General features: G+C 32.4%; 2 protein-coding genes across 2 annotated transcripts in view; one reads left to right on the top strand and one right to left on the bottom strand.

The window, feature by feature from the left end:
- Positions 1-21,872, bottom strand: part of LOC129236851 (multivesicular body subunit 12A) — a 132,380-nt gene that overhangs the window by 69,031 nt on the left and 41,477 nt on the right. The gene's annotated exons all lie outside the window — the stretch shown is intronic.
- LOC129236850 (high mobility group protein 20A) lies at positions 5,090-16,131 on the top strand. The gene is made up of 3 exons (XM_054871110.1): positions 5,090-5,917; positions 6,169-6,328; positions 14,785-16,131. Exons 1-3 carry the CDS (start codon positions 5,350-5,352, stop codon positions 15,662-15,664), a joined length of 1,608 nt encoding a protein of 535 aa, XP_054727085.1. The 5' UTR covers positions 5,090-5,349; the 3' UTR covers positions 15,665-16,131.

Genomic DNA, 21,872 nt, shown 5'->3' with positions numbered 1-21,872 from the left:
ACGGTTAGACGCGATAGAAGTGAAACCTTCCGTAAAACAAACTGAGAGAGAATGAGACGAAAGCAGCATTAGGAGCAAGATAATTATAGGTTCATTATAATATTGCTATAAAGTTGATATTTTATTTTCTTCATTTTATTATTATTCATTCTCAAAGTTTTCAATTTCAACAAATGATACGAGTGGCTTATGATAGCTAAAATATGATACAAATGCTTTGGTTTCGATTCAATCGCCACATAAAATCATTGGAACTTTATCGTAATCTTTTCTAAGTATCCGCGATACTTCTGGTGTATACTTTATTAAATTTTCGTGAATGAATTCCGTGATGCTATTTATTGATTGATTCGGTGAAATATAAATTGCCACAATTAAAACTGTTTTTCCATTGCTCAATCTGGTTTTTAGTTTAATTTTCTTTTTGTTTTTTTTCTGTCGATATTCACGACACTCTTCTGCATTATTTTTCGGCATAATTGCGGTAAATATTTAAAAATGAAAATATTTACGAATATAAAAATACGGACGCAATACAGCACACGCGGTTGCTATTATGAGCGCCGTAACGCGTATATTACACAGACGTACTAACATACACACAAACATTTGTAGGACGCTTGCTCTAAGCAAGTATTAGATAGTGTAGTATAGGTATACATAATGCCTTCTCGCTCACCGTGGCTCCGTAATACGCAGGCGCGCACACATACGTACTAGCACATATACAAACATACATACGTATGACGCTTGAACTAAACACCAAAGCAAGTAATAGGCAGTGTAGTATAGGTACATACTACAATACTCACTATACTAGCGTGGCTCAGCAGTACGCAGCCACACACACATATACGTATATCAACATATAATATAACGCTTCGTAGCCAAGAGTGTCGCTTTTTCGTTTCATCGAGTCTCAAATCACTCCCAACGATTCTAAAGAAGTTTTCACTTCAAAAAAAAATCTTACATTTTACATATGTTGCTATGGTACTATGTATTGAATTCATTTCAAATTAATTTTCTATATTACATTTAAGTACTTCTGATGATTAGCAATGCGACATTGTTCTTTGGCTACATGAACGCCTTCAGCTTTTCAAGCGACACCTACGCAAAAGTTGTACGTAGACGGATATTTACAACCACCACACACTACAGACTTTTTAGTTAACTAAGCACATAGCCGGGCTACTGTGGTGTGTGCTCACGCTACAGAATAAATCGTCGGGAAACCACCTTCGTAGGGTTGCATTCCTACCAACTATGTAATTAAGGGTTTCATTCATATCTAGCATCCCTAGATTTGTGCCGAAATGGAAATTTTGATCGATGAAATGCTGTTATTATTGCAATTATTGACAGGCGAAAAATAATTAAAACGGAATGAAGAAATTATTGAGTCTATCCTTTCTACCGCGATCGGTTATTAATCGGAAAAATTTCACACGCGTCATTGCTATAATAGATTTTTCAGAAAACTGTTTCCAATGTTATAAAATAAGTACAACTTACTTCAGTGAACTTGGACCAGGTGAAGTGAAAGCGAATACTCATTAAGGGTTTCTGTTTTTTTGGAGGAGAGTTTAAGCGTTACAGTAAGGTAAGTCAAATCGGACTTGAGACTTTTTATTATATTTCGTTCTTAGAACAGTATCAAATTATTTCTATGCATGTTGAAAAGTCATTCGAGTCCAAATCATAAATGGGAGATTTATCTGAGAATGTACTAAATGCAGATTGAATTGTGTTAGAATTTTCTGGTGGTAGAGGATTGTAAATACTTTATCTACAGCTAATAGTTGTTGAAGAAACGATAGGAAAAACGTTTAACAGTATACAGGGTGCGCCATCTTTTATGTCGGTATGAAAACATTGAATAACTTTGAAAACAAAAACAACTGATTTTTATAGGTGAGGTATTTTTATTTGGTTTGTTTATTTACAATTTATTAAAACTATTTTTCGAATACAATATTAATCAAGTGGCCTCCTTTATTAGCAATCACAAACTGCGATCTTTTTTCTGCGTTTGCCATCACCTTGTCAGGCATTTCGGGTTTTTCATTCATTTCTCCTTAAGGCCCCGTTGAATTTCAATATGATAAAGTTTCATTGTGTTATGGAGCGGATTCATTTAAACGTATATAAACATATGCATAATTATATTATAATTATTCTAATGCTTCACAGGCCTCTGTCTATAGATTTCTCTTAAAGTTTATATGAGCACATGCTTTTGTTTCTATTAATTTTTTGACGTGATAACGTCTTATAATTCGATTTAGCCGGCTGCACTCATGAAAAAATGTGTCGTTACCCTGCTCATTTGTCGTTACCTTGCTCATTGCCGTTACCTTGAATGAACTGCAAGCGAAAGCGCGAAACGAACGACAAAGCAAACAAAGCAAACGAACGGCAACGTTCGACATCTTGCTCTCTCCTACTTAAGTGAGCGTATATGTGTATGTATGTATATGCGCAAATGTACATATATAAATTCACGTATTTGTATTTGCATATGCCTTCTTATTGATTATTATTAATTTGATTCACTTGAAGAATTTAAAATAAAACCAAGTTTGTTAATAATACCTGTTGTTTTAATGTTATTATTATTTTTTGACGTGATAACGTCTTATAATTCTATGTAGCCAGCTGCACGCACCAAAAAATGCGTCGTTATCTTGCTCATGCGTCGTTACCTTGCTTGAACAGCATGTTATGTTATGTTATGTTATGTTATGTTATGTTATGTTATGTTATGTTATGTTATGTTATGTTATGTTATGTTATGTTATGTTATGTTATGTTATGCTATGTTATGTTATGTTATGTTATGTTATGTTATGTTATGTTATGTTATGTTATGTTATGTTATGTTATGTTATGTTATGTTATGTTATGTTATGTTATGTTATGTTATGTTATGTTATGTTATGTTATGTTATGTTATGTTATGTTATGTTATGTTATGTTATGTTATGTTATGTTATGTTATGTTATGTTATGTTTTGTTATGTTATGTTATGTTATGTTATGTTATGTTATGTTATGTTATGTTATGTTATGTTATGTTATGTTATGTTATGTTATGTTATGTTATGTTATGTTATGTTATGTTATGTTATGTTATGTTATGTTATGTTATGTTATGTTATGTTATGTTATGTTATGTTATGTTATGTTATGTTATGTTATGTTCTGTTATGTTATATTATGCTAAAGTATATTATGTTATGTTAATGTTAACTCATTCTCTATATCCATACAAAATATCTATCAAACAAATAAAATTAAAATTTTCTTTTGAAAAATGCAACCATTCAATTAGTATTTTCTTATGACGTTATCACATTAAACTATCGTCAGTAAACCGACTTTACAGACAACCTCTTTTTTTAGTTCAACTTTCAAGTAAGAGCTACATTTTCAGATTTGTCAATACGCCCTTACAGTAATGCCACAAGTAGTTTTCAAAACTAGAAAAAAACACATTTTTTATGAACATTGATTTTAAAGCATACGAAGAAAACCGCTCAGAAGGTTTACAAACATTTCAAAAGTAATTTACATACATTTTTTCAAAACTTTTTTAACATTTCTTATGGCAACCCTGTTTTTCCGAAAACTTAAATTTTTGCATGTGTATGTGTGTTGGCAGACTTTTTAGTTTGATTGAAATTGGGCTTCACATCCAATTATTTACCCGGCGGCGATTAAGTTGTCGTACTGTGCACACCTTCATATCTTTTAAATCTGATTTAAGAGAGACCGACTAAATATCCGGCTGATAAATTCTGCAGTGTGTGGGAGCTTTTATATAATCCATATCCCAGGACTAGACATCTCAATGCTAAATTTTTGATAAATTGCCAATCGAGACACCAAATTAAATGAAGTTGGCAATTCATGTCATGCAATATTTGAAGACTGTATTGCAAGGTGGATTTATTATAATAATAATAAATTCGCCTTGACTGTTTTGCCAATATCTGGTCTGTCATTTTGCATGTTTGACAGCGAGTTGGTTTATTTTTGTAATTTCCTTTCCTTTTGTTTGTATATTCCCAAGGCTTGACGTCGCAGCAAATTCCGAAGGTGCAATCTTAAATTTTATCATATTTGTGTACATGCATTTTTTTGTTACAATTTGGTAGTTTGGTTGTCAAAATTTTAATTAGCATGTCAACAAAGCAACAATAAGAAAATCGGCCACTTTAACACTCATGGCATAAAATTTAAAACTCAGTTGCTCTACTTCCATTGCCTTCCATGAATTCGCCTTGCTTTGTTCTCTATATCCTGCTTCAGAACATATTGAACACACCGTACAGCTGATGATGGACATGACCGCTCAACATCTGGTGAGATTTCTCTATATCATTAACGTTCCCCGCTCAACAGCGAATATACGGCATAAAAGAGAACAAAGCGTTTCCAAACATTTTCCCGAATGTGTATCATAGTTGAAATTGATTCTAATATAACATTAATAAGTATTAATTCGTTCATGAATATATGTATATAGGCGTACATGCATGCATAAATATGTGTGTTTCAAGCAACTCTGTATAAGTATGAGAAGATATTTTAAAACGTTTTTCTTTTTCAAATTTTGCTTGAGTTCTAGAGGTGTAAGGGAAATAAAATTATCAGACGCTAGTGCAGCAGCGGCAACTTTTTCAAATAGTTTATTTTAAATGACCAAACAAACCCTTGAAAAAATTAGTCGAAATTTTGAGGTATAGGAACAGGACCATAGGTAGGAAAATTGCTTGGTGTGTGTTTTGCTCGGTTTTATTGTAACGAAATTGTTAATTTAAAATCCAAGCAATAGGATGTCATTATTAAATAAAAGCGGAAATTTCAGGTAAACCTAGAAATTAACAGGGTTGTATTGAACAGTAGTTATCCCTATTTGGGATTTGCGCTACGTATAAAACGCGCGTTGTAGGAAAACAGCTCAGGTAAGAGCTGCATTTTACAATTTTTTTGTTTTGTTGTTGTAATAAATTAACATAATATACTCTATGCTGTAATTTATATACACCGTTTTTGTTTCATTACATGCCTGACTCACTAGTGCCTGTCATTGCAACCCTGTGTGTAGCATGCGACTTTCTGTGAAGGCCTTGTTAAACATACCCAGCACAGCGGCCTTTTCATATGTTGAGCAAAATTCGTGTGATAATGTACGTTAGTTGTGAGTTCCGCAATCAAATAATATTTTGTGTTGTGAATAGCAGATGAATAATAAAACGGCAAGAATAACAGTATAGATAAACTAAAAAGCCTGTTATCAAGTGGTATTTTTTTTATAACTAATTTCGTATATAAACCAGAATGGAAATTGTTGAGTCAAAGGTAGAGTCCAACAAAAAACAGATGAACGAATCGTTAACAGCGCCGACGCTGTCCGTAGAGAACAGCGGCAATAGTAACGTGACTAGTAGTAGTAATTCTGTTAAATGTGTTGCTGCTGCTGTGGCTTCAACAGCGGAAACAAGAACAAAGGATAATACAACAACAACAGCTGTAACAGTCGCAAATACTAACTCAACTGATTCAATTGCTATCGAGGATATGGATATCAAGATGCAAGAAAAGCCAACGAAAAGCACAGCCACTGCGGAATTCGCCAAAGCTGATGAGCTGAAATGCCAACAACACTCTGCTAAATTAACATCTGCTAATACTGCTGCAACAACAGTTATACAGATCGATGATGATATCCCCATTATATCGCTATCGGATGGAGAAGATGCAATGGGTCAGCATACACCGTCAGCGATACAAAAAGCTAGCCGCAAACGAAACAGCGCAGGTGCTTCCACAATTGATGATGAACAAAAATTTCGTTTAAAAAGGCGTAAGATTAAAGTGGCCGGTGCGCCAAAGATGCCACTCACGGGTTAGTAGATAAACAAGTTTATTAATACTGAAATGAAACAGATTATGGTATATGTAATGTAATAAAACTTAATACATACACATGCAAGAAAATATTGCTTGCATTACAATATCAAATATACATACATACATATGTATATATGTACATACTCGCACAAAATATGCGATTTACATATTTCATATTGATAACATAACTTTACATATTCGTAAATCCACTAGCATGCTGGTTTAAAATTATTTTTTGTGCGCTAGGTTATGTTCGTTATATGAATGATCGACGTGAGATACTACGTAAGGAACTGCCCACCAAAACAGCGATTGAGCATACAAAAATTATCGGTGAAGAATGGCAGAAGTTGGGAGAGGACAAAAAAGCGCCCTATAAGAAAGCAGCTGAGCTGGATAAGCAACGGTGAGTGATTAATAAATAATCGAAGGAGGGGTATGTAAGAAAAAAAACAACGGTGAGTGATTAAATAATCGAAGGAGGGGTATGTAAGTGAATAACAACTTGCCTAGGTGACATCTACATATATGTTGTATACAAACATACACATATAAATACTTATGTAAACGTTGACATTAATCGCTTCAAGTTCAAGCAATAAGCAAAGATGTTCGTTCATGGTAGTTTCGAGAATGCTCAATAACTAAGAATTTTTCCTAACTGAAGTACAATACTTGTAGTTAAAAGCGTCACCATTTGATATACAACTTATTTGCTACCTACAGGCATTCTATTTAAACAATTATAAATATTAGAGACACAAAAGAAAAAGGATCTGATTACTTTTATTACACATAAAGAGTTTTATTTTGAGTTCTGCCTCTATAACTGCAAAAAGTGATAAATTTCGCGGTATTATATTATTTTGCATTGTGCCTCTTTAGTTGTGAAAAGTGAGTTCAATTAGGTTAGGAAACTTATTTTATCAGTTAAAAAGGCACAACTTAAGATAATATCACTAGTTAATCGAAAAAAATTCAGTTAAAGAGTCATAAATCAAAATTTTGTTTTATTTTCGCAAACATAATATAAAATTGAAAAAAATATAGTAGAACCTTCTTCAATGTTGTATATTTTCATGATGGAACAATATTTTCTTTAAATATTACAATAATTTTTACATAAAACGTTTTTCGTCTCTCCTGAAAATCTTAGTATTTTGAGTTGTGACCCTTTTGTATTTAGGGTGCGATATGTATGTATATATACTATGTTTGTGGATATGTGCATCGAGGATCTAAAGAAGTTAAAGCGTACCTACATACATATGTATGTATGTACATTGCTCTGGTCTATGCAAAATAATGTTGCTAGGCAACTTTATTTAGGCATTAACTAGGCACACTTTTCGTTTGCAAATTGCGGAGGTGAAAATGTTGTACCTATGCGATGTTTGTACGCACATACAAATACAAATAATAGCATCGCATGTGAATTTTTAGCATATCTCTGTAGTGGAGAGGATATACGAGTGTACAATCAAAGTTAAAGAATTCCCATAAATTATGTATCTATCTATAGCCATATATAATATATATATATATTGAAATGTATGCAGGTACATATTGCTAAGATGTCCATGCTACATTTTGCATATATGCTCATACATACATACATACATATGTAAGTACATTTGAAAGTATGTACCACGGATATTCTTAAATAACGTACATTTTAACAGGTTATGCAAGTTTCGCCGCTGTTGTAGTTGTAGCTGTAGCATTGTAGGGAGCTACATATGTAAAGTAGCACAACATTGTTTCTTGTAATTATTGAAGGGGAAAATTTGAATGTTAGAATAATATGATACTCTTTTTAACATAGCTATTGAATGTATTCAATAGGTGCAATGAGAAATTCGATATTCATGTACACGCCACTTGTTAGCTTTCTTATCTATACTTAAGTAAAATTAGTCACAAATGCAGTGACGTGATTATATTTTTTGTAGTATTGAGGGGTTACATACGTCCAGGAGCGCGAAAAATGCGCTAAAAGAAAAACTGTTTTTAGAAGGGATAACAATAGAAATAAATATAAAAAATTGTATACACTGTTTATTAGTACTTGAATTTTATAAAGAAATTTATTTAAATTTTATAAAAAAAATTATTTAAATTTTATAAAAAAATTTATTTAAATTTTTTTTTTACAAAAATTAGTATCATGATTCAATTATACAAGGTTAAGTAAAGTTTGACAACTGATTTCGGATGCTACTTAATCCATTGAAGCAATTTGGAAGCAAGGGAAAAAAGGGCATAAGTTTATCCCCTTTCTGAAAATGTAGTAAAAAATTGAAAAAGGTCGTTGTAAGCCATAGAATAATTGTATGTTATTTTATAAGTGGTACTTGATTATTTATATTTTTAACTTAACTATTCCCATGGATTTGTGTCATATATGTATGTATTTTGACCATGCATCGGATTGAAATCTATATGTGCCATTTGTAAACCTACACTGAAGTAATAAATAAAACAACTTGAGAATAGTGGAAACTCTTAACGAGGAAAAACCACTTTTATTTCGTCACGTCCGTTAATCATACATTTGATTTTTTAACGAGATTTGCAAAGTTAGAAGTATAAAATTTGTGTTAAAAAAAGATAAATTTATATACAGTCACCACATTCAAAGTCAGGCAGATGCATACGAAAACTTCTAGACATAATAACTATGTTTTGATGAAAGAAAACACGTTCTACCTTTTTCTGTTTTTTCACAAAAATTGTTTTATTTAAAAACAACAAAAAAAATATATTCCAAGTTGCTTTATAAAATGTTAATGTATAAAAAACTGAAAAAGGCCACTTCTCTGTCTCACATTTAAAGTCGGGCAAACCATGTTTTGCAAATATGCATACCGTTATTTCTAAATTTTCTATACTTGTATTAAAAGTTATTGTTCATTGTTGCCTTGTCAATCATTGGGTGAGTTTATAAAAGTATTTTGCAAAATGCCGCGTAATGGTAAACAGTCTACATTGGAGGAACGCAAAATAGTAATTCAACTGCACTTAGATGGAAAATCTGAGCGAGCAATATCGAAATTGATAAAAAAAAGCAAGTCAACAGTGCACGATATTATTGCTAGATACAATAAAAATGGTTTCATTGCAAATAAGCATCGTGGAACCCGTCCAAAGAAGCTTTCCTCCAAAGATGAGAGCATGGTGCTAAGGGAAGTGAAGAAAAATCCATTCATTTCTGCTCCAAAATTAACTGCGATGGTTAAAGAAGCTTCTGGGGTGGAGGTAAATCCCGAAATAATAAGAAGACTTCTTCGAAAAAATGATTTTCACGGCCGAGTTGCGCGGAAGAAGCCCTTAATAAGCAAGAAAAACCAAAATGACCGGCTTGTTTTTGCTGGCCAATATATGGCTAAGGATTTCGATTTTTGGAGCACTGTAAGTGGGGGAAAAAATAACAATTTCATGATTTTAATATTTATTCTTTAGGTATTATTTACTGACGAAAGTAAATTTAATTTATTTGGATGTGATGGAAGGGGTAAAGTGTGACGCAAACCGAACAAGGAGCTGGAAGGCAAGAATTTAAGAAAAACGGTTAAACACGGTGCTGGATCTGTAATGGTTTGGGGATGCATGGCGGCGTCAGGAGTTGGAAAATTGCATTTCATTGATGGAATAATGAATAAACACGTTTATTTAACAATTTTGAAACAAAATTTGAAATAAAGCGTGAGAAAACTAGGCATCGAAAGTAGTTTTCAATTCTACCAGGACAACGATCCCAAACATTCCTCATATGACGTCAAGAGCTGGTTGTTATATAACTGTCCAAAGGTAATAAAAACCCCTGCACAAAGTCCCGACCTCAATGCCATTGAGCATTTGTGGGATGAATTAGGTCGCCGGATGCAGGAAAGGCAGTGTACATCAATTCAACTCTTGAAAATTGCTCTGCAGGAAGAATGGAATAAAATAAGCCCTGATGCTTGCAAAAAGTTAGTGGAATCGATGCCAAGCCGGCTACAAGCTATTGAAAAGCAAAAAGGTGGAGCAACGAAGTATTAATTTTGCGTTGTGTACAAATTTTTTCACACCTGTGTATATAAATTTTAAGCAGTTATTAACAAAAAATCAGATTGATAATCTGCAACAAAAGACTTACCTAAATGTGGGTATGTAGCAGCTATTAATCAATGTAATTTTCACAGAACTTTCAATAGAATTAAAAGATGCGAAAGTCTAAGCAAAATGGAATAGGCAAAACAGTATTGCCTGCTAACTTTTTCAGCAAAAATTTTAACTTCTACGCTTTTGAGTACTTTTTCTTTAGAATTTGCTCTGAAATAAAAAGTAGCTTTTCCAAGAGGACAACACGGATTTATTAAGTAGCTTCAAGATGGCTAACACAGGGTGAAAATTAGGCTACTTACATGATTCAATTATACAAGGTTAAGTAAAGTTTGACATCTGATTTCGGATGCTACTTAATCCATTGATGCAATTTAGAAGCAAGGGAAAAAAGGGCATAAGTTTATCCCCTTTCTGAAAATGTAGTAAAAAATTGAAAAAGGTCCTTGTAAGCCATAGAATAATTTTATGTTATTTTATAAGTGGTACTTAATTATTTATATTTTTAACTTAACTATTCCCATGGATTTGTGTCATATACCTCTGCAGTAGATTCTGTTTTTATGCGGTAGATACGTTCCGCAAGAAACAGCATAAAAAAAGCTACTAGTTCTATAGTAAAACTATAGATACGTTTCAAATGCTAAAACGGCATAAATCTGAAATAATGTAATAAAATCGCATAAAAAAGGGCACTAGTCCCATATTATAACTATAGATACGTTCCATAGACCGCATGAATATGAAATAATTAAATAAAATCGCTTAAACAAAATATTGTATTCTTGAAAATTATATTTCTGATGTAATCTGTGATGAGTTTTTGCTTAGCTGGTTTAGAATCTTGTTTATATGTACAATTCCCGATAGGTCGACATGCATTTTTTAATTTAAAAAAAACCGCACTATTTCAAAACCGCATAAAAACAGAACCTACTGTATATGTATTTTTACTTATTATTTCATCCTGCTGGCTCAAGTCCATCCCATAGGGCTTTTTTGCAGCAGCAGTTTGAAAATTCGAAAACTTTGTATTGAAAATATCGAACCAATCATTCACCGTATCAATGAACTCTGCTGTTTCCATGGGCTGATACATATCGAGCCCCAACGCATAACACCTTCGGATTACACGCAGAAATATGTGATGTTACTTATATATGTGTTTTAAGTTAGTTCGCAGTTGTAAAACAAATATTAGTTAGATGGGAAACGAGACAAAAGTAAAAAAATGGAGTCTCTAAAGGAGTATTTTCATTACATTAAAATGGAAATGCAGCTAGTGAACAAAAATATTTTGGAAAATTATTTCACTCTTATGCATATAAAGCCATGTTTAGTAACCTTTGCATTACGACGTGTTGCAAATTTCCTCATTTCAGTACCGTACGAACGTAAATGTACGTTTCATAACTGTTTTTACAAAAATGATGTTTTTTTAAAAATGATATCCCACCGTAAAGCTCCCTGCCGTTGAATTGGTTAAACGCTGATTCCAACATTTTAATTTTATCTAAGAACTCGGTGCTTGGTTTAACTAATCCGCCCTTAGATAAAGTGTCAACCCAAGTAAATGTAGGCTCATTGCATAAACAATCGGTCAAGTTTAATTTGCGTATTATGTAACCGGCAATATATTCAAGAGCATCTTCGTGTAAGCTATCAAAGACATTGCGAAAGCAGAAGTTCAGTCGATCATTCCTCCACGTAAGAAAAACATTGGAGTTAGAAGAGTTAAAATTGAAAAAATTATAAATTTATTAGTTTATTGTTTAAAATTTGTCTACCTTAATATTTTATTAGTATAGTTAGGAAAATATATTCATATAGTCTAAAACTAATACATCGAAAAATTTCTATATTGATAACATAAGGCCGGCCACACACATACAGTTTCAACTGATAGTTTAAACTGTACAATTCAACTGTACAGTCTAACATCCACGTGTGTGGATATTTCAGTTTCAGTTCAATTCAACTCTACAGTTGAACTGAGACAAATGAAATTTTCAATTTTTTAAACTGAAAGTTTAAACTGATTATTACGTGTGTGGGGGTTCGCTGTACATTTCTCAGTTCAATTAAGAGGAGGTGTGTTGTATTCTGTGGTATTCCTTTTTAAAAGTATAATTTTCGCGTAGTTAAGATGGCGCGTAATAAACCTAATCAAATAATTAGCGATTTTATTGAAATGTATCGATCGGAACCTTGTCTTTGGCAAGTAAAGAGTCATGATTATCATGACCGTATGAAAAGAGATGATGCATATACCAAATTAGCAAAAAAATTGGACGAAATTGAACCTGGTGCTAAGAAGAAATCTGTTATTATCGTCTTGCTTCTTCGAATCCATTGCCAAAACTGAAGAATTGAACTGTATGTGTGTTTGCTTCAACAGTGTACAGTTTCAACTGACGGTTTAAACTGTTCAGTTTAAACTATCAGTTGAAACTGTATGTGTATGGCCGGCTTAATCCACTTTTAGTAATTGCGATGATTCGGGCAGAAATCAAAAACCTGTAAACCAAAAATCTTAAAAATTGTTAATTCATAAATATAGCACTACAACTTACATGTAAATGTAGACGTAAAGCGCGAGGACTTGCTCGTGTAGGTGTTGCGCATGCATTTACGTACAGCATATTGTTCTAGATCGGGTAGCGTGAAGAGCCAGTTCGGAAGCCAAATTGATTTCAGTGGTAGCAGAACTAGGCACATAATGACCGTCACATGTCAAACACTTACTAGGTATTTGCACCATCATACACAGCACGATCAATGTCATCTATGAAATGGTAGAAATACGCGGTAGAAATACATGCCTTCGTTTCTAAAAACCAGCTCTTCAACACACATCTTCCACTGCACTTGCTCGTCTGTGAAGTCCTACAAATAAAAGCTTTTAAAATCAATTTATTAGCAAATATTCTAATAGAACTTACTAACTGTAGTATATGTATTGTATGCAAGGTGGTCACTATTATATTTGCAAAAACTCTGTTCTAAAAACCTATTAATGAAAAAGTTTAATAAGAATTTATACAAATGTCTGATCTGGACTTACGTTTATGAAAATTCACCAACCGGTAGTTTTCGGCAGCAGAAAGGCGACTCCAAATAATCGACTACCACGATATGTAAGACATAATCGACCTAAATAGTGAAAAATGCCATTAATTTACAAAATAATTAGCTTTTATTAAAAGACTTACCTAAATGTGGCTATATGGTAGCTATTTATCGCAATGAAAAGCACAATTGTAATGTAATTTTCACAGAACTTTCAATAGAATTGAAAGATGCGAAAGTCTAAGCAAAATGGAATAGGCAAAACAGTATTGCCTGCTAACTTTTTCAGCAAAAATTTTAACTTCTACGCTTTTGAGTACTTTTTCTTTAGAATTTGCTCTGAAATAAAAAGTAGCTTTTCCAAGAGGACAACACGGATTTATTAAGTAGCTTCAAGATGGCTAACACAGGGTGAAAATTGGCTACTTACATCACCTTTAATTATTGCTTCATGAATTAGTATTATATATAAAAAATCACGTGCCCCAAAGTACAATGAAAAAAAAGTTGCTCCACGGTCTGCATACTTTCTCCTTGAAATGTTGATGGATCTGTAAAAAGTAAAAAAAAATCTTGTAAAATAAAGTGGTAGTTATAGTCTGTCTGCCGGATTTTTGCATTTCGCAGAATTTTGCAATTTACGGCATTTAAAAAAAAAGTATGCGTTTTACGTCATAAAGGTCACACTTTAATTTATATATATATATATAAAAATTTGTAATAAAAATATCAAAAATTCGGCTCGGCAGACTATAGACAAAACACTCTCGAATATTAAAAAAAACCGCATCAAAAAATATTAGAAACTTTATGAGTTATCATGCCGATAGTGCCGCAAAAAGTAGTTTCGAGAAAAACGAGTTTAAAGTTTGAGGTACAGGAGCGCGCGGACCGCTCTCTGCTTAGTTGATGGGCTGTAGAAGCTATAATATTTGGTATTTCCGCAATAAATATCACAGTATATTCTCAAGATACTATGCTTCCTAAATATCGAAAAAAAAATCGATTTTTTGAAGATTCCTGGCGTATGTAACCCCTTAAGAAGCATTCCCCCTACGCGCATGGTGAATGTTTATGCCCTTTAAGGTGGCCGTCGTAGCCGAATGGGTTTCTGCGTGATGCGAGATGCACATAAAATAGGAGAAAAAGTTTTTAAGTATAGCAGGCGCCTCTTGGGAGGCAAAGGCAAAATTCTCAGAGGATAACTGAGAGGACAACTACTGGTATTTGCTGTTCAAAGGCGGCATAAATTTGTGGATCCCCCCATTGTGCAACCACATCAAGACGCGCGCCTACAATCAAAGCGAGGCGATGCACGATCAAATAACCAACAAAGCCTGTTTGTTAAAATTTAAAAAAAAATTTTATATGCATTGTAAATAACAAAATATATACAGACAAGTGAATATTCGTTTTTCTGTTTCAAGACAAATACACATTTTTTTTACCTTTTGCATTGCTTTTATAATTGTATAATATATTTCCTGCCCAGAATGTATAAAATTTTATACAATATATTTTTAAGAATTAATCTAATTTTTTTTATAAATATAAAATTTTGTATTCATAAGTATAAAATTTAAAAATTTTAATTATACTAAATTTTTAATAATTAATACATTGTTTTTCTTAATAACTAATACAGTTATTTATCGTTATCTAACCCATCATCTCTTTTCTACCCTCCAGCTATCTCGCCGAACTGGACACATTCCTTAAAGAGCGGCCCGATGTGTTGGCCTGCGAGCTGGCCAAGGATAAACAAAAAAGCAAAAGTCCCGGCGAAGCTGGAAAACCGGTGTTGAAGGAGAAATCACAATCGATTGGTAACATCAAATCACCGAATAAGGAGCCAAATGCCACCACAGCCGTCAGCAAAGATAAAACACGCCACAGCTCGGAAAAGGATAACTCGCCGACTCCAGCTGCAACAACCGTGGACAATAAGTCGAGACGTAAGCGCACACCAACACCACCCAAGACAGGCGGCAAGCATAGTAGCAATAGCAACAACAACACCGCTTACGCTAACACAAACAACAACAACAGTAACAACCACAATTCCACCTCCAGCAGTAATCACAATAGCAACTCAACAACAACAGCAACAACAAGCGCAAATTCTGCAGCATCACTCTTAGCCGCAACAGCCGCAACACCCGGCGAAATTCCAATTTTCACCAATGAATTTCTGGAACACAATAAAGTTTTCGATATGGAATTGCGTACGCTACGCAAATCCAAAACAGATGTGGAGCAACAGAATGCTGTGCTGGAGAAACATGTGGAGAATATGAAATTTGGTGTGGAGAAAATGACCAACGAAAATGACGAGCTAGCGGAGAAGAATCGTTTGCTCGAATTGTATTTGGATAAGTTCAAGGCGAAGTTGGCGCATGCGTTGTCCAGCTTGTCCATACCTACGCAGCCGAATGGCGCAACAATGGACAATATCGAGAAATATATGGCTGATTTGTACAAGATGGCAACGACAAACACACATGGACCGGCTAGCCTCAATAAGGCTAAAGATATTATACGGAAATTAGATTTACAGATTAATTTGTAAATGAGAATAGTTAGTTTTAGGTGAGAGTTTTGTGCGGAAGAGTTTTGTGAGCGAGTGAGATTTAGTAATTCTAAAAGTTATTTGCGTTTAGTTTAATGCATTTGTTAGTTATGCCGCGTTTCATTCCCTCAATAGTCGGCGTCTGCGTTACCGGAACAATCCAAATTAATTTAAGTAGGTCTGTATGTATATCCGGCCAGGCATTGTTTTTTCAGCAGCACTCCCTAGACATTTAGGGGGGAATTGATTGCGCTGTTACAACAAAAACAACAACCTAGTTTTGTGTGCATCAAAATCTCATTTACCAAATGTGTTTTGGGGACATTACAACAACATAAATGGTAAACTACTTTGTAGTTTAGTCGATACGGACTAAGAAAGAGTAAGAAAGCAGAAAATACGAGTGTCGTTTGAAAAATCAGTGCAAAAATAAAAACTGCTTAATTTTTTGAGGTAAATCCTTTTTACCTCGATGTAGACTTAGTAAAAAAGCAGAAAATACGAGTGTCGTTTGAAAAGTACATGCAAAACATAAGAACTGCTTAACTTTTTGACTTTTACACTTCATCCAACGCTTTTCTAGTTTGTTGATCGCTACCGAATTATAGAATTTGTGCAAGTCTGAAAAACAGCCAGTCGTTTGTGCCACCTCGTTTGAATAAAATCTTTCTCCCGCCTGCCATTGCTTCAAATTGGGAAACAAATAGCAGTCCGAGCGAGCCGAGTCTGAAGAATAGGTGGGATGTGAAACGAGTTGGAGCCTAATTTCCATTAATTATGCGACCACCACAACTGCTTAGGCGTGAAATTCCACACACGAAATTCTTTTTCATCCATTTTTGATCTTTTGTTTTTGAAAATCACTCGACTTTCTCGATTCAAACGAATGCCAAACACAAAGAAATAAATCGATTTGGCTGAAACTTGGTGTGTGTTCTGCCAAGCGATGCTACTTACTAAACAACAACCTCGATATGCGTCAGTAGTGGCAACTCACTGAGTACGCACGGACTTTTCAAAGGACTCTCGGAATGAATTTCGTGCAATCCCATGACAGTTGGGGCTATGCTACCGAAAGAAATATTGTTGTTGTTGTACAGTATAGAATATTTCCTAAAATGTTTTAAAGAATGCTGCTAAAGTGATGATATTTGGCCGGCTATAAATATATTCGAATCTAGAATTAAATTATTGTGTGAAAGTACCAAAACAAAAAAAAAAATCGAGTTTATGAACTGTTTGAAGTGGCAATCGAAAAAATTAAACAGTACAGCAGTTTGGCTCGAAAAATTTCTTAAACTTATTTTAAATTTATTGTTCAATATTCTATGAATGCGTGGGTGTAGGGAATGAATAGTAAAGCTGATTATGAGCGATGGCATTTAAAAGGTCCACCAGAGTTGGACCGCGAAATTGTTGTAAAAACGCAAAAACATTTTGTTTTTTTCGTTTATTGATAAAATCAACGTTAATGTGAATCGCTGCGCTAAGCAACAAGCAACGCTTCGTTTAGAAGTTTAAATTGTGCAGGTTTGGTTAAGATTTTTTTTTAAGGTTAGGTTCTCATTTTTAAATCCCTGCTAAGTATTTTTGCTCCTTATTGATATTACTATTTCTATATTTATGGTTTTTATTTGGTATTATTATGTTTGTAGTCTAAATGAAGCATTTATTTCTAGTGTGACTTAATTAAAAAAAAAAAAAAAATAAAAAATTTTAACAAATCAAAATCAACACGCTTAGTTTTACAAAAAATATTTCATATAATTCATTTTTTAACCTGAAACACTCTAAATCATATCAGAGTTTGTACATAAAAATAAATAAATAAATAGAATTTGTATATTCGTAAAATTAAGGCTTACTTAAAAATTGAAGAATAATTTTTAGCAACAAAAGCTACCGTTTACGAATAATATCAAATAATTATTGACTAATTGTGTGAATTAGTGTGTGATTTCGTAAAATATTGTCCAAAGAATATGTAAGCGAAAAATATTTAGGTATTTCAAAAGTATTGCAGTCGTTGCGTTTCCATGTAAGCTGATTTTATGTGCAAAATGGCCACTAGTTGATGCCCAGACAAGCTTTTACATTTAATTTTTTTTTAATTCTGCATTAAATTTATTAAAAGGCATCAATGTATTTTTTGTTTTTGTCTCTTACGTTCAATCTTAACACGCATCAAAAAACACGCTGGCAAAAAATGTTGATTGGGCTCAATGTAAAAAATTTATTTGAAACAATAAAATGCGAAAAAGTAAGACAAATCAGTGTATTTATAAAAATAAATTAATTAAAAAATAAATATAAAAATAAATAAATTAAAAAATATATAAATTAAAATTAAATATAAAAACAAAAAAAAAAAAATAAAAAAAAAAATTAATTAAAAATTAAATATAAAAAAAATAAATTAAAAACTCAATATAAAAAAAAAACAATAAATTGAAAAATTTAAAAATAAATATAAAAAAAAAATTAAAAACTAAATATAAAAAAAATAAATATAAAATTATATAAATTAAAAAATAGCCATAAAAATAAATAAATTAAAAAATAAATATAAAAATAAGTAAACTAAAAAATAAATATAAAAATAAAAAGAATAAATTAAAAAATTAATATGAAAATAAATTAAAAGTTATAGGTTTTACTTCAAATTTTTCACATAAAATGCAGCGATGTCACAACGAACTGATGCGTGTGACATATAAATATTTTATCCGAAAAAAAGAAAAATATTAAAAAAGAAGAATATTAAAAAAAAAAATATTTTTCAAAAAACAAAAAAAAAAAAAATATTTTTCAAAAAACCAAAAAAAAAAATAAAAAAAAAATTACAAAAAAAAAAAAAAATGTTTACATGTGTGTATGTATGCAGTTATGTGTATTTTTACGAAAAATTAAAAAAAAATTGAAAAATCCATATTTAAGGTACAAAAAATATCAATTCACAAATTTTACATAAAAAATACCTCATGCGCTATGTTTATTTAAATCCAATTAAATTACTATTACGCCTGACGCAATTTGTATTGAATTTTTTGTAAGTTAAGGGGTTAGGGGTAGTCAGATGCCCGAAAAAATTATGATTTTCAATAATTTTTTTTGCTAGTCAATTGCTTTAAATGTCACAGTGATCATCAGTTCAAAAAACATAGTTTTGAGAAAAACGCATTTGTCGGACTCACTTCAAATTTTCACACAATGTTTTTAAGATATACTTAAAAAAAATGAAATTTTTTTTTATAAAATTCTGACCACCCCTAACCCTTTAAGTGGATACACGGTGCAACAGAAGTCATCACACAGTTGGAGGATGCAATTATTTTTGCTCCTAACTTTAACTTTGGCAGACACTATTTTCTCATATCATCCAAATCTTTAATGTAATAAAATTAATTGAAGCAACAAATCTTAACTTTGTATTGTATTATCGCCAAAATTTGTAACTAAAAAATTTTTCAACTTAAAAACTTTTTTTTTAAATATGCATAATAAATAAAGCTAAGTCAAACACTAAAATCATGAAAAATAAATAAAAATAATAAGAAGTGCTTACATACATATGCGTGCACATACATAAACATATTCAGATTTAGTGATACAAAAATTGTACAAAAAAAAAAAAATTTTTAAGTTTCGTTTGTTAGTTTGGCTCAGCAGTATTGGTAAAAATATATAATTATTGTTATCAAGGCGCATTCATTGAAAGTGGTGGCACTAGACCAACAACAATGCTGTGTACGTTTGATTGTCAAAGCAAAGTATTGAGAAACTAGAAGACAAATAATGAATTTGCCTTGTTTCGTACTAAGCTGACAGCCACATGGACACGGCGAAAAAAAAAACAACTCAGCTGATTTACCAACACCACCTTTAATAGATTCGCCTTGATTGTTATTATTGCATTTTAAAAATCTGAATTCGCTTCGTAACTTTATTTCTTTTTACAAACATTCCACGCTCTAGAAGTTTTTATTGATGTAAATTAACTAACTAAACTAAAGAGTGAGAACAATTAAAAAATAATAATTGTAAAATAGTTAGCTATTAAAATTAAATAAAAAAAGGTTGCTCGAAGAAAACTTTTTTTTTCGAACTCAATGGAAGATTAATTAAAAAAATATTTAAACTGAATTATTTTATGGGGACCGAAAAGTAATGCCGTTACTACGCATGTCAATGCATCTTCACCGTTTATGAGTTCATTGCATAGTTGAAAATCGTGACAGACTAGAGACATTTCTAAGTTAAAGTGACTTGACTTAACCCTAAATTTTCTTTCGCCATTTTGAGTGAAATGGCTATCCAAATACCAGAAGAGCTTCATACGCGCCACTGCATGCTTTTGGAGTTTCACCAGGGAAGTAATGCAGGAGTTGCTACCAAAAACATTTGTGATAGTTATCTAAGGGTCTTAGCTGTTCGTAAATGCCAAGGTTTGTTCTCTAAGCTCAAATCTGGTCGTTTCAACCTCTTCGACTCACATCGATCAGGAAGAGCAATGTCGTATTAGGGGAGGAAATGGAAGCAAATCGGTGACATATTATCAAGGAACTGTCAAATACTTTTTTAAGGGGTTATACGAGTATGCAGTTAGAATTTTCAAAAAATTGATTTTGTTTTTCTTAATTTACAAACAGTCGATTTTTTTTATTTTTTTCTTAATCTTAAAAAAATCGATTGTTTTAAATTTTATTTTCTTAATTTTCAAAAAATCGATGTTTTTTTTAATTTTATTTTCTTAATTTTCAAAAAGATTATTTTGTTTTTCTTAATTTTCAAACAATCGATTTTTTTATTTTTAGTTTTTCTTAATTTTCAAAAAATCGATTTTTTTTAATTTCTTTTTTCTTAATGTGCATATATTTAAGAGTACACACAGAAAATTTAACATCGTTCCGGTGAATATTTTCGAAGTTACATGCAAATCTGAAAAGGCATTTCAGAGTGCTTTAAAGTGGTTTTCAAACTTTGAACGCGCTTTTTCTTAAAACGGTGTTTTCAAAGTCGGTGACCAACATTACTCGAAAACGGCTAATCCGATTAGTCTCAAATTTTAACACGGGCTTCTTAAATACATTTTTTAGTAATTGATCGAAGGTGTTTTCTTGCCGATATACTATATATTATATATATTTTTATAAACAATTTAAGGCCGAAATTTTGGTCCAAAATCGATTTTTTTTGAGAAACCGATATTTTTCAAAAAATTTATTTTCTTATTCCTTCGATTAATTACTAGATTTAACATTACTTTAACGAAATCTGTTTGGTTTTTTAATTTAAGAGGATCCAGTTCAGAGATATAGTGGTCACCGCAAAATGTGTTTTTTGAGAAGAGCTCACGGAGATCAACTGTAGCTCCTTTCCAAATAAATATTTTTACTAATACTAAGTCTTAACCCTTAACTGGTATCGTGGGGGCCGCGCAGACCCCACGCATTTTATTTTTTTGAATTTCTTAAAAACTACGCATAGTACGCGGCTGCCATTTTGAGTAATCTCATTACGTCGCGACATGCGGCGGGTGTCGGACGTTCGGCGCTGAAGCTTTTACCAGAGCGGAGCTACGTACGTTGCGGGGGCCGTGCGGACCCCACTATACCAGTTCCGTAAGTTTTTAGTAAATATTTTATTTAACTTATTTGTTTGTTTTACAGTTATTTTGCTAAGATGGCGAGACCTTTGAGTAATAGGACTATAGAAGAAATACTGAACGAGGATTCTGACTCCGAATCAGTACTCGGTGGCCATCTAGAAGAACAAATCAGTGACAATGATGGAATTAGCGATTGTGAGGAGCCGCCAACACAAGACTCAGATAGCAGTGAGGATCTGGGTCCAGAAATTGAAGCATGTTCTTCAAAGAGTGAAGATGAACTTGTTGCAGGACCGAGTCAGAGCAGTTACTATGGAAAAAATAAATACAAATGGTCTAAAAATCCACCAGCAGCTTCACGAACTCGTCAACATAACATCGTTAGACAAAGACCTGGATTGATTGGTCCAGCAGCGTCAAAAAATGAGATGACTACCAAAGAATCATTTGAACTACTTATAGATGGTAATACATATTATACAAACGAAAAGATTACAGAGAGTTCAGAAAAGTATTCCACAGTGGCGTTTTGGACAAATCATGTTTCTGAAACGGAGATGAAAGCTTTTATAGGTCTCATGTTACTGCCCGGAGTATTCA

This window comes from Anastrepha obliqua, chromosome 2 (assembly GCF_027943255.1).
Source record: "Anastrepha obliqua isolate idAnaObli1 chromosome 2, idAnaObli1_1.0, whole genome shotgun sequence".
NCBI classification, from domain to species: domain Eukaryota; kingdom Metazoa; phylum Arthropoda; class Insecta; order Diptera; family Tephritidae; genus Anastrepha; species Anastrepha obliqua.
This window is presented reverse-complemented; position numbering and strand designations above follow the sequence as displayed.